Source organism: Chiloscyllium plagiosum, chromosome 7 (assembly GCF_004010195.1).
Source record: "Chiloscyllium plagiosum isolate BGI_BamShark_2017 chromosome 7, ASM401019v2, whole genome shotgun sequence".
NCBI classification, from domain to species: Eukaryota; Metazoa; Chordata; class Chondrichthyes; order Orectolobiformes; family Hemiscylliidae; genus Chiloscyllium; species Chiloscyllium plagiosum.
In genome coordinates, this window is record NC_057716.1 from 62,632,335 (window position 1) to 62,649,865 (window position 17,531).

At 35.4% G+C, this 17,531-nt stretch overlaps 1 protein-coding gene across 9 annotated transcripts in view; it reads left to right on the top strand.

Moving 5' to 3' along the window:
• Positions 1–973: 973 nt before the first annotated feature.
• fign (fidgetin) overlaps positions 974–17,531 on the top strand; it is a 49,991-nt gene continuing 33,433 nt past the window's right edge. The window contains exons 1-2 of one of the 9 annotated variants that reach the window (XM_043693882.1): positions 974–1,540; positions 1,747–1,885. Coding sequence is in view for 2 of the 9 variants with exons in the window: in XM_043693880.1 (XP_043549815.1) it covers positions 2,441–2,507 (67 nt within the window). In the remaining 7 variants the exon portion in view is untranslated. Of the gene's footprint in view, positions 1,541–1,746; positions 1,886–1,911; positions 2,179–2,242; positions 2,508–17,531 lie in introns of those variants that run through there. The other 8 variants (XM_043693884.1, XM_043693883.1, XM_043693888.1 and 5 more) reach the window with 8 other exon arrangements.

A 17,531-nucleotide genomic window follows, 5' to 3' on the forward strand; every position in this document is an offset into this window, starting at 1 on the left:
AAACAATGTTGGTCAAATTATTTTTTTTAACAAAACAAAGAATTGTGGATACTGGAGATCTAAATTAAAAACAGAAATTGCTGGTGAAATTCAAAAGTCTGGCAACCTCTTGGGAAGATAGGAGAGCTAACATTATGAGTCCTACTTTGTTGTTATTTGCTCCAATATTTGAGGCTGTATCTTTTCTGGTTTTTTTCCCATTTGTTTTTGTACAAAAACAGCAAGTTGTGGAGAAATTCAGATAGCCAGGCAGCAGTTTTGGAGAGGTAAAAACAGAGTTAATGTGTCTGTTCAATAACCTTTCATCACTTCGGAGTATTTTCATCACAATCTGTTTTCATGTCAGATTTCCAGTATCCACAATACATCCCTTTTGTGTTCATTTTTTTCACTATTAAGCATGCAGATGTTTTACAGTTGTTAGTCAAAACAAGATTTGACGCATTTGTCTCTGTGAATCTTATGTAATTCAAACCTTGAAAGATGTTAACATGGTGGCACAATGCAAATTAGGTTTACAGGAGAACACTCGAATTGATTCACGAAAGTTGTTCATTTTAAATTGGTGGTTTGAAAAAAAAAAGCTCAATCAGAGAAGCAACCAAAGGTGTATTCCCTGGGAATGAACATCAACATGTAACAGTGCATGTTGTGTTCCGAGGCATGCATTATATTTATAATATGATGCTCAGTTAAGAAGATCGGAATTCAAACTGGATTTCAGAACTTGAGCACAAACTGACCCAGAAGGAGGAGGAACATAAAAGCCTGCAGTTCGGATTTGGCAACAATGAGATCTTGTCAAGGAACCGTGAGTCTGCCGCAGTTTATTTTCAGAGTGAAGCGTTCAGTGAGTGGACTATCGTGGTGTTTCACTCCTGATGTCTTGTTTGAAATTGCCTCTCCGGCTCGGACGCATGCGTGTCCCCCTCCTCTCCTCGGCCGAGGCAGCTGTTTTGGGTCCGAATTCCAACATGGCAGTCTTCCGAGCGCACTGGTTTGAAAACTTGGAATGATTTCAAATCCTTGTCAGCCCCGCTTCGCCCGAGCTCCCGCTTGCCAGTAAACACCGGGGTCGATGTTCCCAACCTCCGCGGCGACCCTCTGACCAACCCCAGGTAAGACTTCCTTATTTTTTCCCGTCCCGATTGGCAGCAACATTTCCATCTGAATCCCGTAAAATCGAAGCGATCGCGAGCAGATGAGGGCATTGGGGGGGGAGGAGGTGGGGGGCTGAATAACCCGCGCCTGACTCCCCCCCCCCCAGTGTTTATCTGCACCCGCAAATCACTTGCACACGCTGTGCGCCCCGCACTCTAGACTAACGCGTTTAAAAAAGACACACGCACACAAAGAAAGAAAGACTGGGACTTTTCCTTAAAGTAAGCGGGTTAATTGCAGTAGTGAGAATCCAAGAGTTCAGCAGAGCCCCAACCCCCGCCCCTCTCTCACTGCTCTCTCTCCTCCCCTCCCTCCCCATGTGCATGTTCTTTCCCCATTGGAGCGGAGTAGAGTTATTCTGCTGTCGAGTCGGACAGCGGTGAGAGTGCTTTGCAGCTTGGTTTGCTGGGGGAATAACTTCTGAGCAAATTCAGGAGTGTAAATAAAAAGCAGACCTCCCTTACTTGGCGTGGTATATGCTCGTGATTTTTATTTAAAAAAAAGGCACCCAAGTGTCAGAGCCGAGGCTGAACCTGTGCTGTAACTGTTGGGAGCTGGAGAGATAACCACATCATCTATTTTCAGGCTGCAAAGGAAGCATGGTGGGCGTATTGTGCCGTGGAACAGAGGAGAGAGAGAGAGCGAGATGTATAATCTAATGGTATATACAGTACAGTGATCCTATTACTGTCCTCCCCGGAGCTTCTTGTTAGTTTCCATGGAAGTGAGTGAAATTGACAGCGACTTGGATTCGTGATCATGTGCTTGTATTTTTTTGTGTGTGTGGTGCGCTCTCTGTCTCTCAGATCCCTTTTTGTTGATGTCGCTTCCCCCCCCCCCCCCAATTACATGCATGTAGGTTAAATGAATACCTGACGAAGGGGTCCACGTTTCAGCAGTGAAATTTGATAGCCAAGAGGGGGGAAAAAGTGGCTAATGAAAACCCAACGGTCGGAATTCTGATTGTGAATCCAATTGTGTGCTTGCAAGAAATGATCAGTAGCGCGAGTGTTTATGGTATGTTTCTGTTGTTGTTGCATTTTTGTCATTTGCAAAGCATCTAAGAGCGGAAGCTTTTTTTTCCCACCTTAAAGATGTTTAATGTGCACGTTTCCATAATTTGGAGCTTTAGAGATCCTTCCGATCTCGTGCTAAACGTGTAATATATATTCATAGCGGATTTGGCAGTGGTGTGCCTAGGATGCTATAGAGAGGCTCTCGCGTTTATAAATTTTAAATCGGGGGCAGTACAAGTGATGAGGGCTGGTATTTGACGGGAATGCGATTTTTGCGATTGGTATTCATTAGTGCGAAATTCACAGCGAGCGGCCAGCAGAAAACAGCAGGTTAGGGTTAGCCAACGGTTGCCTGTAGTTAACAATCATATGATTTAGGGTTTATTTTAATACGACTGCGCCATTTATTCAAAAAAAGCTATTGCCAACAAAACTTGAACGCATTAATCAATTTGCAGTTGATGAAACCCAGTGTGAGCAGAGTAGGCAAAACCAATGCTTTTTCCTCAGGATTTGCTGTGAATTTTGGTGTCAATTAATTGCGACGTGTAACAGCCATCACAGTCCCAGAGCGTTTTAAGTTAAAGGAAAATTCAGTTCCGCAAATTAATTGCTGGAAAGCGAGGAATTGAAGGTAGTAGTAAAGGTCTTATGCTGTTAGATATGTGTTAGATATTTAATTTTTTTTCCATTTAGCTGCTTTAATGAGACATTTATAGGAATCCTTCTGATCAATAGTACCGCTATGTGAAAGACTTTTGTATTGGTCTCTGACGAAATAACAATAACTTATTCCTATCACTGGACCTATGAACGTATGAAGCCCCTGTGCCAGGATCATTGTTTTAATAATGAAAGTCCAACAGTTGCATCACGTAAACAGCAATATTTCCACATATTGATGATGACACTTGACTACCCCACCCGAGCCCCCTCCCACATTCAGGACTGTGTCCTCGCGTCCCCATGCAAAACGTGGCATTTAAATCAGTATGCGAATCAGATGCTGGGAAGTTCGCGAAAGTATTTTGCATGCGAGCGAATTTCAGTGGTGTAAATAGTTGAAAACAATGTTTTTCCTGATACTCACGAGTGCAGACCACATCAGAATTATTTAAGCTGTTATGTGTCTAGAAAACTCAATAAAATATATGATAGAAAAGGGCCAGAAATGAACACCAGTATGGAGCAATTCCTAGTTATCTAGAGTAGATAACTATGTTGCACCTTCAAGAACACTGAACATATTGTATGTATGGAACAGAACAAATGAAGAATTTGTATATACAGAAACAAAACAGATGGCTGCATTTGTAACCTTCATTGCACCTTCAAGTATAATTATTTGAACTTTTAAAAATTGTTTTTGTTTTGGTGTGTACCTGATTGTATATTAGGAAGTAAAAGATAATGAATATCTGAGTAGGTATGTTCATAGAACACTTTATCTGTACTAGTTATAAACATAATACATTTTTCAGTATCTGTAAGTAAGACTGCTCGAGTAAAATACCATCAACCTCAGCTTGTCAGCTGTAAGCAAATATGTTAAGTGTTGTGTTTGTGCTTTAGATTAGAAAGAAGAGACCCAGGGGAGCTAGCATCATGCAAATATAACAAATCCCATTTCTAATATGCATGATGTTCACCCTTCCAGCAGCTGGATATGTTTTCTTTGTGTTATTTTTGAGTGTGCTGACAATTTTTAGTACAGATCTAGGCTGGACTACATTATAAAGTGAAACCAGCTGCCTGTCGCTGCTCTGAGGGATGTGTTTGCTCTGCTGAGAAGATGAAGGACCACAAATCCTTGACACACTTCCCTGACATGATCAACATTCAGCTGCTGAGATTGTCTGCTTGGTCATTTTTTTTTGTTCTGACTGACAGCATGCAGCACAAACAAATTAAAGGAAAAAAGTTTGAGCACAAATGCAATGCTTTCATATTATTCTTTCTGTGGAATCTCTGTGATTCTGTTTGAAGCATCAGCACTGACTTCTCAAAAGTCCATTTCACCAGTGAAGTATTCGCTCCAGTAAAGGAGAAAAGAAAGTGCTTTTTTTCCCCCAAAATAAATATGCAAACTGTGAAATGATATGTTAGGAAAAAGTAGAATTTTATATGTTACCTATTAGTTGCAAACTTTTATAATTTAAAAAAAAGATCAATGCCTGGTAGAAAGTAGGGTCTGGATTGTTTGTGTGCAAATTGGGAATTGGCTAGACCAGGCAGTCCCCAATGGAGAAAAAGGGAGGTTTAGTGGTAATGCTTTTAATCTGGACTTGTAGAGGATTCATGAGCATCCATAGATTTACACTAGTAATTATCATATCCCAAGTGGCACAGGAAGGCATTTGCCTAAAAACTGATGTCTTCATTACAGTGTTTACATTTTAATTGAACAGATTACAGTTTCTGGTATATGAAGAGTTGTAGTGTGAATGAGACAGAACTTTAAAAAAATAAACCTCTCAGGAAAAATAAAATCCATCTGCAGTTATAACGTTATAACAAATATAAAATATTCTGGAAGCCAAGCAGTATGATTTTCAAATATTATTATTTATATTTCAGTCTTTTGCAGGGTTTCCTTTTTTTTGCTGTCTGTTGAATACTTCATACATCCAGGCCCTGAAGCATTGTATGGCTATGTACTTGGCAGTATGCCAGACATTGACTGCAGGAGCCTTGGTACCTGAGAGTTTATCAGTTTTCTGGTCTGTAAAAATGTGATGAAAATGTTGGTAAACTGCCATGAAGGTTTACAGAATGTCGGAAAAAAGGTCCATGTAATCAGATTCTAACTCTAGCCTGAGACACCCTGTGCTGGAAATAGCTGCTTATTGACCAGAAGTGTGTTTGTGGAAAGCCTACTTGCTGACCAGTACATTAGGAAATCACCGATTTGTTGCGATGACCACAGATTGGTTTGGTAACAATGTCACTATTTATGTAAATACTGTAAGCAATACTATTTTTAAGATATAGAAACAAACTATAAAAGAATAGAAGAATTAGAAAATAAATCTGCCACAAAGAAATAATGGGACAATTACCTAAATAGACAAGTACTAAGCCACAACTGCCTTTTGGCACAATGATTCACCTTTGCATCAACAATGTGTGAATTTGTTTGATCCAACAACATCAAAGTAAATTCTTTCTTATTTAGATTAATTGCACTGCTGCTAAGATTCTTTACTTTCCTTAAACCCTGATAGTGATCCACAGATAAAGTTCAAACTGTGTTCAAATTCTGGACCCTGTATTTTATTTCCAGCTGAAGTGATTTTACTTCAAGGTTACATTGTTATTGCGTGATCATTTTTTCTTCCAGTTTCTTTGCCATGTTCGATAACAAAAACATTTAGGAATTTTATTGTCCATCTGTTTCTCAAAACAAATTTGTCACTCCAGTATTTCATTACAAAAATTTGTTCTCTTTTAAAATTCATTGTTTTGCTGTCCATGACAATAATGGGTGTTTAATTACTCAATAAGAGATTCCATTTTTACTGCAGGCTAGACAAACGGTATTGATTTTTTACTTTGCTGCAATATGAAACTGAAAAACACAATTACAATTCTTTGCCTTGTGAAATGCATTAGTCCTGTTGAAAATCAGACCTTCCAGTTGCAGGAGCCTACAGGTTGAGACTGTAAAATCATTTATTTTGTAATACTTGTATTTTGTGTGAATATTACAAATGTTTTCTGAAAATATTTGACAAGTTGTTTTCCTGCAACTGAATTTACATGGAATTACTGATGTGACCATTACCAAATTAGATTTTAAATTCTGTTAGTTCTGCATTAAAAATTCTTACATAAGTTATTAAAGCATTGGTTAAACAGTTTTATTAGCTTCATCATAATTAAACTGAGCACTATTTCACTACAATTTGTTCAGAATAATAGCATCAAGGTTCATGTTAATTATTCCCCCCGCCATATCTGACCAATTGTCTAAATCCTCCCTCCTCTCTGGAAAGCATTGACTTTTTGTTGAAATATGGATGCACAGGCATCAGTTACCCTCCAGTACTCTACCACAGTGGCTGTTACTAACATTCTGCCATGACAGTATTTGTTTGTAGCTTTTTGGCATCCATATGTGCATCCACTTTCAACAGGAGTCATAGGATCAAGAGTGTGAAATATGGCTGTTTTATTCCCTCCCTAACCCTGAGGTGCTGTAGGCAACATAATGCTTTAGCACCTTTTGGTGAAGAATTAATTTAACATAGACAGGGATTGAATCCAGGATCACCCTAGTTGGTCTAGTTGTTCATTCAATTGACTTATTAAATAATCAAAGAAATCATTCTTTCATTTTTCTTCAATTTAATTTGAATGGCAAGGCAGAATGACTTGCTCTTAAAGTTTGATGTGGAATGATAAAAGAAACAGTAAATATAAGGAATAAAGTGAACATAAGGGGGTTAATGTGTGAACCTGATATTATGTTAAATGTGTTTTGGATCATGCACAACTAGGTAGGCAGAGACCAGTGAATTTAAATTGTGTTCAAATTTAAGATTAGGTATATGATGAGTGAACAGGCAATTTTATCTATGAATAATTTCAAAGCACATTTGTACATTGTAATATTTAGACAGTAGGTTTAATTTTATTTCAGTAGATTAGTAAAGTAGAACACTTTATTCTAGGTATCTAATAAAAGTGCCAGGTATTTTCAAATGCTGTTTAATTGCTCGTAGAATTAAGTGATTCTATGTTTTCTTAATATGATTTTGTTACAATTGTAAATAGCAAATGCTCTATCTGCTGATTGATATACAGTGCATATATAGAAGAATCTATATCATTGCAAATGAAGCAGTTTAGTAGTTGTACTTTTCGTGAAGGTGTTGTTCAATCACTGTTACTTTTTAACAACTTTAATACAATTTGCCTCTAGATTGTCTATGTTCTTCTTGGTCATAGCATTCATTAGTTGCCTAGTTCACCTTTGTTCACAATAGACTTGTGAAATGACCTCCTATTTGAGTGACTGTCGATAACAAATTGCAGCATCTTCGCCATTCGAGCCAAGAGTACTGTGCCTGCTAAAGACTTCTTCAAACCAATAAATGGCTGTAACATCCACTTAATTTTTTAATTAAACTTTAAAGCTTGGAAACTTAATTACTATTTAATACTAGGCAATTAAAGTGTGTGGTCAGGGCTGTCTATATAAAACGCATCAATTTGAACCTGCCATTTGATTAATAGCCTTGCCGATGTAGAAAGTGCACCACAAAAGAGAACTGCAATAGGGTCATATCTTTAATAGCTGTATAAGGTGTGTTTTTAGCTGTTATTCTCTGCAACAATTGACTCAAAATAATATATTACGTAGTTTCCATTACCTGCTTTATAAGCTAATGCAGTTTTGTTTTGAATTCATTTTAATTTTAATAATAATTTATTTTATGATTAATACATGTAGAGAAGTTTAATTCTTTAATATTAAAGCTTTAAGACATTCAAAGTAAAAGAAAACCACTTGTAACTGTATACTGCTCTGAATGATTTTTCTGAATTATTTGTATTGAAATAACAATTACCATTTGTGCTAATTCTACATTTATTTGCTTGTAATATTGCTTGCTTTTAAAAACTCAAAGTAACCTTACCAGGTGATGTTATCTGTGCCCTATGAGGTAGATGTATTTCAGGTATAAAAACAGAAAATTAAACATTATCATGTAAATAAAGCACAAATTAACAGTTTATGAAATATTAAGTTTTCCAATATCGCAGTGGGCATTTTGAAGGATTAAAGTCTGAGTTTGTTTCAATCCCTCAAATAAATATTTGTATTTTTAGCACTTATTTTCATGTTACTTATTTGTTTATATGATCATAACCAAGGCTAGCTGAGAAAACTCAAATATTTGATATTATACTAAAAGTATTAGCTGCACATTTACTATTTAAAGATCTATTCACATATTCGAGCGTTCCATGTTAATACTGTAATTGGTAGTTGCTTACATATTTTCCATGGAAAGCATTATAGAATCACCAGTGGTCACTAATAGGAAATGGAACTTAGCTGTATATTTTATCATTTTGTAGACCCAGAATGATTTTGTTTTTGCTATTTCTGTAGCCACTGTTCACAATGTATCAGGTCCATATTCACAAAGACAGCTGTTTGAATTTTCTCTGCTCAGATGTCTTTTAGAGGCAATGGGAAACTTGATCTACACATGCTGTCATGAACAGGGGAATCCAGTTCTTAGATATTATAATGAACCATGAGCTAAATTGCTGAATTTTAAAGCAAATTTTATTTGCTAAACACCAGGAATAATTGGTTATTTTGGGTCTGTTATAACTTGTCATTTACTCAAGTGCAGATGTTGAGTTGTGACCCATCTGCTTTCCTCTTTACCAGGGTGAATTTAGGATTAGGAGACGACCCTGTTCTGCGGTGTTGTAAGCAATGCTATTAATCACATCCAGTTTCTATACAGAAGATGCAGTCAAATCTAGTTACTTCCCTACTTCAGGAGCAAAAATCTTGATTCAAGTTTAAACAGTATGTTAGCTACTGTTGACCTGTGTCTCTTTTTAAACTTTGATATTATGCAATGCTGTTTTTATTGCTACAATAATCACTGAAAATCAAAGTAACATATACATGGTCGTGATGTGGTGGCATTCCATTAGTCCTGCCATTTTAAAGAAAATGTGTCTGTTTATGCATGGATGAAATGGGCTTCTCATAGGTATCATAACCACTTTTACTGCCAGTTTATCCTGATTACCAGAATTTTTAGGTTTTATATTTTTCAATAAATAATATAGATTACAGTGAATATTTGAGGTTTATTGAACCTAATATTGTATATCACTGGATTAGCAGAAGTGATATAGTTGCACCCCCAGTTTGATATTTTATTTTTTGTTCAGTGAAAAGTCACATCTGCATAAAATTAAAATCAAAATATTCTTCAGATGCAATTATTTGAGGATTTTACATAGGAAAATAAAATAGTTATCAGCAATTAATGAACATATTAAACTGTCAACATAACTCCATGACCACTACTGCACTGTGAGGTTCTACTTTATCCAAAAAAAAAGTTTGTGGAATGGTGAGCAGTGCTTAACTTAAAGCATTAAGTTAGTTTCGCAGTGAGGTGAGAAGTAAATTATGAAACAAAATAATCCAACTTTCACTGAAAATTCAGTGTCTGATTTATGATGTTATATCTTGTGTCCAGAAGTTCAATTTTAAACTAAATTTTTGTAATCATGGAATATTAAAGTGCTGAAATACTGATAAAGCGATGTAATGCTTATATGTATGGCAGAGGTGATGTGATTTGCTTATTGTACCAAAATGATATGCCATGAATTAGAAAGTGATATTTCATATCATCTGCAGTTCATTACTGGACCAGTCCTGATCTTTGCTGGTTCACTGGGAAAAGTATTGCATTGAGGCCAAATGGTTTCCTGAGGGCGTTAAGGGAGTGAGTCCCCCTGATTACTCCAGCATTCATTCCAGCGGCCAGTTATGGAGCAATAATAACAAAAGCAGTGAAATGAGTGATATCTTCATTGGCTCAGCTTTGCATTAATGTGTGTTGCATGGGATAAGTTTAAAAATTAAACCAAGAATTAAGGACATAGAGCAAAAAAATATAATAATCAGCCTTCTATTACATATCTCTTCCTAAACTTTGCATCCTATTTGCATGAGTACTACCTCATGCCTTTTTTAAAAAAATCTTTTAAATTCCACAGAATAACTTAAGGTATTCTAAGGGAAAGGTACATATAGTTCTGTACCTGGAAATCTGAGCCCTTTAGTCTTGATTCAGCTCTTAATATTGGTTACTGTTGAATTTCAACAAAGGTAAACACTGCAGGGGGAAGTGTTTCAGTGCTTTAGAGAATTGGAGCAATTCCTCCAATTTTCATGGTTGTGATATGAATTCTTTTGACAGTTGGAAAGGTGAGAAGCTCTCAGAAAATGCATTTCCAATCAGCCTGACGTTGTCCGTGTTGCATATTTTTTTAAATACACCACAATGGTGTGTATCTGATTTATTTGGAATAGCTTCTGTTTCTACTTTGACTGCTTTTTAACATTTTCTCTATACCAAGGTCACCAGTTCTGGGTTTGATTCGTTCCTTATTGTTCAAGTTTTGACACCAATTGTGGGAGATGACTGCCCTCACCTTTTTTGGGGGGGCATATCTTTATCCCACTTTGTTTTAGAATCCAGGTCTTGAATTATCAATTCTGTCCTTGCTCTTGCATTGAAGCTTCTGCTCATTTTATTCTCTTTAAGTCTGAATTACCCAACTCATCAGTTTATCAAAAATACATGCAGGAATCAGAACACAGGACTGACATTTTTTTTTCTGGGCTGGGAATTGTAAGATGTACTTGACAGTTGCAGATTTTTTTAATCCACTGAATCCTTTGGGTATTTTATTCTAATTATTGCCCTAAACTTTGTGTTCTAGTGGAGCAAAAGATAACTATAACTTTTAACATCTGAAGTGTATGTGTAATAAAATACATTTTCATTAGTTTACTTATGGTAACTTATTACCTCATAATCTTTCAGTAACCTGATAAATGCACATTTCCATGAATTGATTACGTATGAGCCAGTTTGCTTGCTTGTTGCCTCTGTGTGGTTGACACTTGCAGTCATGGAAAATGACTGCTGTTGTTAACCATATCCCATATTAACTCAAACCTGTGAAATTCTCTGCCACAGAAAGTAGTTGAGGCCAAAATATTGAATGTTTTCAAGAAGGTGTTACACATAGTTCTTACGGCTAAATGAATCAAAAGGTTTGGGATGAAAGCGAGAACAGGGTTTTGAGTTGGGTGATCAGCCATGATCATATTGAATGGCAGAGCCAACTTGAAAGGCTGAATAACCTACTCCCTTTTCCTAATGTCTACACTTCTGTGTTTCTACGTTCAAAGAATGAGTGCATTCCAAATGCAATCAGCAATTTTCCTTGTGGGGACATTAAAATCTGTAGGTTTCTGTTGGGTATGATTTGAATTTTACTGCAAACAACATTTTAGGATACTTTTATGACCCACAGAGTGGACGATAAACAGTGATCACGTGTCTTATGTTAGCCTATCTCATTCAGTTTTAAAAGGATATCCCAACAGAAGACAGCTGAGCATTGCTTTGAATGGGACTTTGAAATTCCTGACCAGAACCTTATCATGCCCACTTTACATTTTGGAAAGCATTCAGTTCAGGGCAATGTTCTAGAATTTTTAAGAATTTCTAAAGAAGCACTCAATTTCACATTTGGTGCTTTTCTGGATAAGTGTAAGTTTTTAATTGCATGCTGGGTCAGAGAGAGAAACTATTTCTTGCAATTCCTCCAACTATAAACAAATTACTATTAACACTGGGAATTTAACTCATCGTAGCTACATTTGGATTGATCTCATAATGTATACAATGTATGTTGGTAACTTTAGTTAAGGTATTTCTTGAAGAATGTTACAAGATGCATGTTTGTAAAGTGACTTACTTTATCATAGAAAATTCATTTTAATTTGGTAAGCAATTGTATCTTAAGTGAATCACTAATTGTTGGTGTTATGCATTAAAATGTAAGTAAAATTCAAAAAGGATTAAGTGTTGAACAGCATCAAATGAAGATTCTTTGAGATAATGTTTATTTACTTTAATGAGCTTTTGACAAATGTTTGCTTTATCAGTTTGTATGGATTGCTTTACATACATTTCAATTAAAAATAGTTCAGTATTGAACTCTGTTTGCATTGCTCAAATAAGTAGAACACATTGCAAGAAATAGCAACAGCAAATAGCTCAATTTCAAGTTATTTTTGTTTTTGGAAAGGTGTTGTAACGAGTACGATCTGTTTCTGAAAATCATAGTATTATGATGCACCTGATTCATTTTCCAATTTTTTATTCCAAGCAAGACATTTTTATTCTTTATTTCAGTATATGCTTAATTTTGATTTCTTCTGCTGTATACAATGAATTTGTATCTGTGTTCTCAGTAATGTGTGCATAGGAAAATTACAGATCAAAGATTAAATGCAACATTTATCCTTCTGTTGTTACTGTCCTTATGCCATAGTACTGTTTGCTTGCATTCTTAGTATCATTGAGAGTGAAATTGGTTACAACAGTACCACCTAATGAGTTCATAGTGAATTGGCAACCTGTTTTGCATTGAGAAGAGCACAGGATAAAATAGGTTGCCAATTGGCTGTGAGCCGGTATTATTTTATCAATGCGAATCAGTTTCACCCCCACTGCTTCACTTTTCTGTTTCTCCCTATACCTGATTTTCTTGCATTCTGTTTTTTCCCCCCTTTTTCTGTTCATGGCTGTTAATCATATTTGTCTCTATATTTATTCCTTCTGCTGTTTCTTCACTACTTTTGTTGCCAACTTTGAAGAACCATCAGTTATTGTTTCTTAAATACTTAAGGACAAATCATATGAATGTTAATAATGCTAATAATTGTGTAATTTTGAAAATAAGGCATTTTGGTAATAGAATGGACTCTTTAAAAATTAAAATTTTCTGAATGAAATTTAAAGTAATAGCTTTCATTTCTGCCTGCTTATGGTCTAACCTGTCAGCCAAGTCATCATTGGAGTGGCACTGGGGGATTGGAACCACTATTCATTGATTACTTTAAACTGAATACAGGTCATGCATTTTAGATGTTGTCTTTGATTTCTGTGTGTTGGAGAGAGGAAAATGGAGGGTAATGTTGCGTCCCAGCTTTTCTCTCATTCCCCTGCATCCAATTTAAATGTTTTCACTTTTTAAAAATTTTGATTTATCCCAGACTGTAACTGAGAAGATAGGCAGGTGAGCTGCACCATGCCTCTAATTTTCTTATACCCTCTAATTTTCTGTACTTTTTTTCTCACCATCTCTGCTAATAATACTCCAGAATTTGAAACTCTTTGTAAAGGAATCTGATTAAAAGCTATTGAGAAGAAATTAGTTTTAGCAATCTCAAAATAAATAGGTATAATTGTTGCAGTTTCTTTGACCAACTTATAGGCAAATTGTGTTTCAGGAAATTTAGTGTGCAGCTTTAAATGGAAGGACACTTGCATTTTATAGGCTTGTTAGGTAAACAAGTTTTACACAATGATCGGTTTACTAAATCCAATGTTGTTCAGAGAGAATTTAAATTCATTTGTGTGCATAACTTGTTATCTAGCACTCAGAGTGCCATTCAGTCAAAAAGCATGGAAACAGACCCTTCAGTCCAACTTATCCGCGCTGACCAGACATTCCTATCTGACATGGTCCCATTTGCTAGCAATTGGGTCATGTCTCTCTCTAAACCCTTCCTATTCTTATGCTCATCAAGATGCATTTTAAATGTTGTAATTATACCCACCTCTACCACTTCCTCTGGCAGCTCATTCCATACAGCCACCACCCTCTGTGTGAAAAAGTTACCCCTTAGGTCCTTTTTTAAGTATTTCCCATCTCACCTTAAACCTATGCACTCGAATTTTGGACTCCTACATCCTAGGAAAAAGACCTTTGCTGTTCACCCTATTTGTTCTGTTCATGATGTTATAAACCTATAAGGTCACTCCTTGTTCTCTCCCCTCCATGGAAAAAAGCCCCAGCCTATTCAGCTTGTCTGTAGTCCAAACCCTCTAATCCCATCAATGTCCTTGTATATTTTTTGCAATATCTCAAGTTTAACAGCATCTTTCCTATAGAAAGGTGACCAGAATTCTACTCCTACAAACAATTTATTTTTTTAAAACAAAACTGTATTTAAAAAAAACTTAAAATTCACAAATGGCAAATTTCATGTACTTATTAGTTCATACAAAATATAGACTATTATGCATTTTTAAATGGTAGAAAATTCTGTCAGTGATCCAGAGATGAGTGTCAGTCAAATCATTATGTTAATATTGTTATATTCATAATGAGTAAAATACTAAAGCAGCCTGTTTGAATGAAATAGTGTGAGAGATTTTCTGTTTTGTATCTTGATGTGAAAACCCATGTCTGATTAATTTATAGTGCAGCTATTAACAAGTGTATTGAGAGCACTGATTTCTGAAAGTCCTGTTTATTGTTTGCAAGTAGTTATCAGCTCAATATTGGATTAAACCTTATTTATGAATTTAAATCTAATTTGCTACTCTTGTCAAATAAATAATTTTCTATACTTCTATAGTAGTGCATTGTATGTTCCCTGACAGATACCTACGCAGCATTTCCCTGGGGTTTAATTTAATATGTTTTTCTTCTTGCTGATCTGGTCAACAGCAATATGTGAATAAAGCAAGTATCCTTCATGTTATAAACTGTTATTTATAAATGGGCATTTTAGGCCAATCTATCCAAGTAATTATGGTTTCCTTTACATAAGAACATCTACATTTCTGAAAAAAACAGTAGAAATGTTTCAGTTACAGGAAATGCAGTTGAAATTTTGCTAATGTGGTTTCTCTGTCAAATACCAATAGAGGCGTCTTTGAGAATGACAAAGAACACAGAAACAAGACACTAGTAATCTTTTCATTGCTCTGTTTTATAGAATAAGGAATACATTCATTTCCATCTCTTAGTTAAGCCTGGGTAATTGCTCAGTGGAGAGGAACATATATGAAGTGTGTACAGATCCATTTGAAAAAAAAAACATATACAGCTGTGTGGAATTTTCTATTTATCAGCTGATTGATTTATAAGTATAATGTAGTAAACAAGGACATTAATTGTTCACAAAAAAAAGTAAGGTGTTTTCCCTGTTTTAATAACAATAATAGCCAGTGCTTAATTAGTGTTATGAGTAGCTCGATCCTAAGTTTAAGTTAGAGTTTCAAAGCTAAATTCCTTTGATTATTGTTGGTTCAAATAAAAGCAAATGACTTCCTAATTTTTTTTTCCTTTTTTCAAATGGCCAGTGGTATGTTGAGCTCATAGACTGGGTCACATTGACTGGATCTCAGTGGAACATGATTTGAGAACAGCTTTATGTAAAAATATGCCGACTGATGTTTGGAGTTACGCAGCACATGTAATTATTTGATCATTTATTAGTCATCTCTTTCCATAGAAAAAGCTTGCTCTTTGTCATGTAACTTCTGAAGTAAAAATCAAATTTCAGTGAATAGTATAACGGCAGATTTGCTGCATACTCATACATTAATGTGGCCCACAAATTTCCCTATAGCTATTATAATTTAGCAAACTTGATATATGTCAAAAGGAGAGAGCACGCATGTTATTATCCATTTACATATTTCCAACTAAATTACTTTTGTATGTTTCACTTCAATCAATGCATGATACTTTTCTTTCCAAACTGCTTCTGAAGCTTTCATCTTCCATCCAACAAATGTGAACACATTGGTGAAGTACTTGCTAAATATCAGATTTGCTGCTCAAGCTGTACAGCTTTAATCGTTGGCAAAAAAGATTGAACATCTCGAACTGTAGCCCTGTTTCCTTGTGACATTCAAAACCTTCGAACTTTCCATTTTATTTTATAAAAGGGCAATGTTGATCTTGTCATTCTAAACTTGTTCCTAACTGAGGAATAGATTGCAATGCATGAAGTACTTTGACTTCTCTTGCAAAATCAAACCAAATTATCCATTTCTCTTGATTTAAGTGGTGGAAGGAATTTGAAGTACTCCAGTTAGGCTCTGAACTACACCCGCTTTAACACTCTAGTGCTAAGTATCTGCAGCATTTGAATGTGCTGGACATCTGTATCATTTTGCTGTGAAATGATTAAAATGGCAGTACTGATCGTTTCAGAACTCTGACATTTAAAGCAATCTGAGACTGAGAACAAACATTCCGTTGTTCACTGTTACCTGGTGCTAATTCTAATAGTGAATAGAAAATCAGATTGCACATTTGTTCTTCTTCAGATTAATGTGATTAAATTATTCAACTCTAATCAAACTACTTGTGTTACTGAATTATAAAGTACTATTTATTTCCAAATATCTTTGAAACATTCTTATTTTAAAAGTATATTATTTGCTGGTGGCTACTGTATGTAGAAAAGCTCTGATTATGCTCAATTCATGATTGACTGCAAAGTTTCATAATGTGTTCTCACATACCATTAGCTCTAATAACTGTATTCTAGTGCTATCAATTTAAATGATCTGCATTTGACATGAAAATTGCAGAAAGTTCCAAAAGGTGAAGTCTTATCATTGTGTGCAATCTCTGGAGAACTGGAACATTGACCAGATGACTTGCCTGCTATTTCCACATTATCCTATTTACATCACTGGAATGCCCATGGACAAATCAGCTCATTGCAACAAGTTTCTCAGTTGATATGTTTTTAGCTCAATCTAAGGAAGATTCAAGAGCACTGGCAGATGTTTGTAGAAATTCCTTTGACTCTTGGGTTGTGTAGAATTTCAGCGTCACATCAGCTGCAAACATTTGCGAGGAAAATCTGAACAAATGAAGAGTAAGCCTCAGATCTGATTTTGAACTGAGCATGTTATAATCAGTCACAGCATTACTGTTAAATATGCTGGCATTTCATGTTACTAAATTGTTTTGGCTACACTTCAAAACTATAAAAAGTCAAATAGCGATTTTTGTTTCTTTTACAGCTGCCTTGTAAATTATACATGCGATTTTCTTGTAACCTGTTTCTGTTCATAATACATCTGAATTTGGAGCTTGTACACTTACAGACTTTTTAAAATGAATCTACTTAGATTTTGTGATAATGCCTGCAAAAACTGTTAAAGTTGCCAAATGGAGCAATGGCTCAAAGGTACTTTGAGGGGGAAAAAGTGTATTGTTATCTTTTGTGATGGTCAAAGTTAAATTGTAGACATGTTTTGTACCAAATTAGTGCATTAGTACACGGAGATGACAGCAATTTTTGGCCAATGAAAGTAGTTTGATTATTCATTATTTAATGTGATAGTGGCAGTTTAATTGACTGTCAACAGCAGAAATGTGTGTTATTAAAACTGAGGAAATGGATAAGTGGGAGGTGTTGCAAGTTTACAAAACTAAGTATTACATGCTGAAAACCATGCTGAATAGATTAAAGTTGACAAATTTACACAAGCCTTAATTTGCTTATCATTAAGCAAAATATGGAAAAATTGAACAATTTATTTCACATTTCCGCTATCAGGTGGTGAAATTGCTTTCTATAGTAATGTAGTTTTATAAGAAGTTTTTAAAATCATTGTTTCATACAGAGATATTTTGAGGCAGATGTATTGCAATACAACATTGTATGGAATATCTCATAGCACAGCTTGACATTAACTATAATTCTGTATTTGGTTTGACTAAATTCTATATCAAATTTTGAGT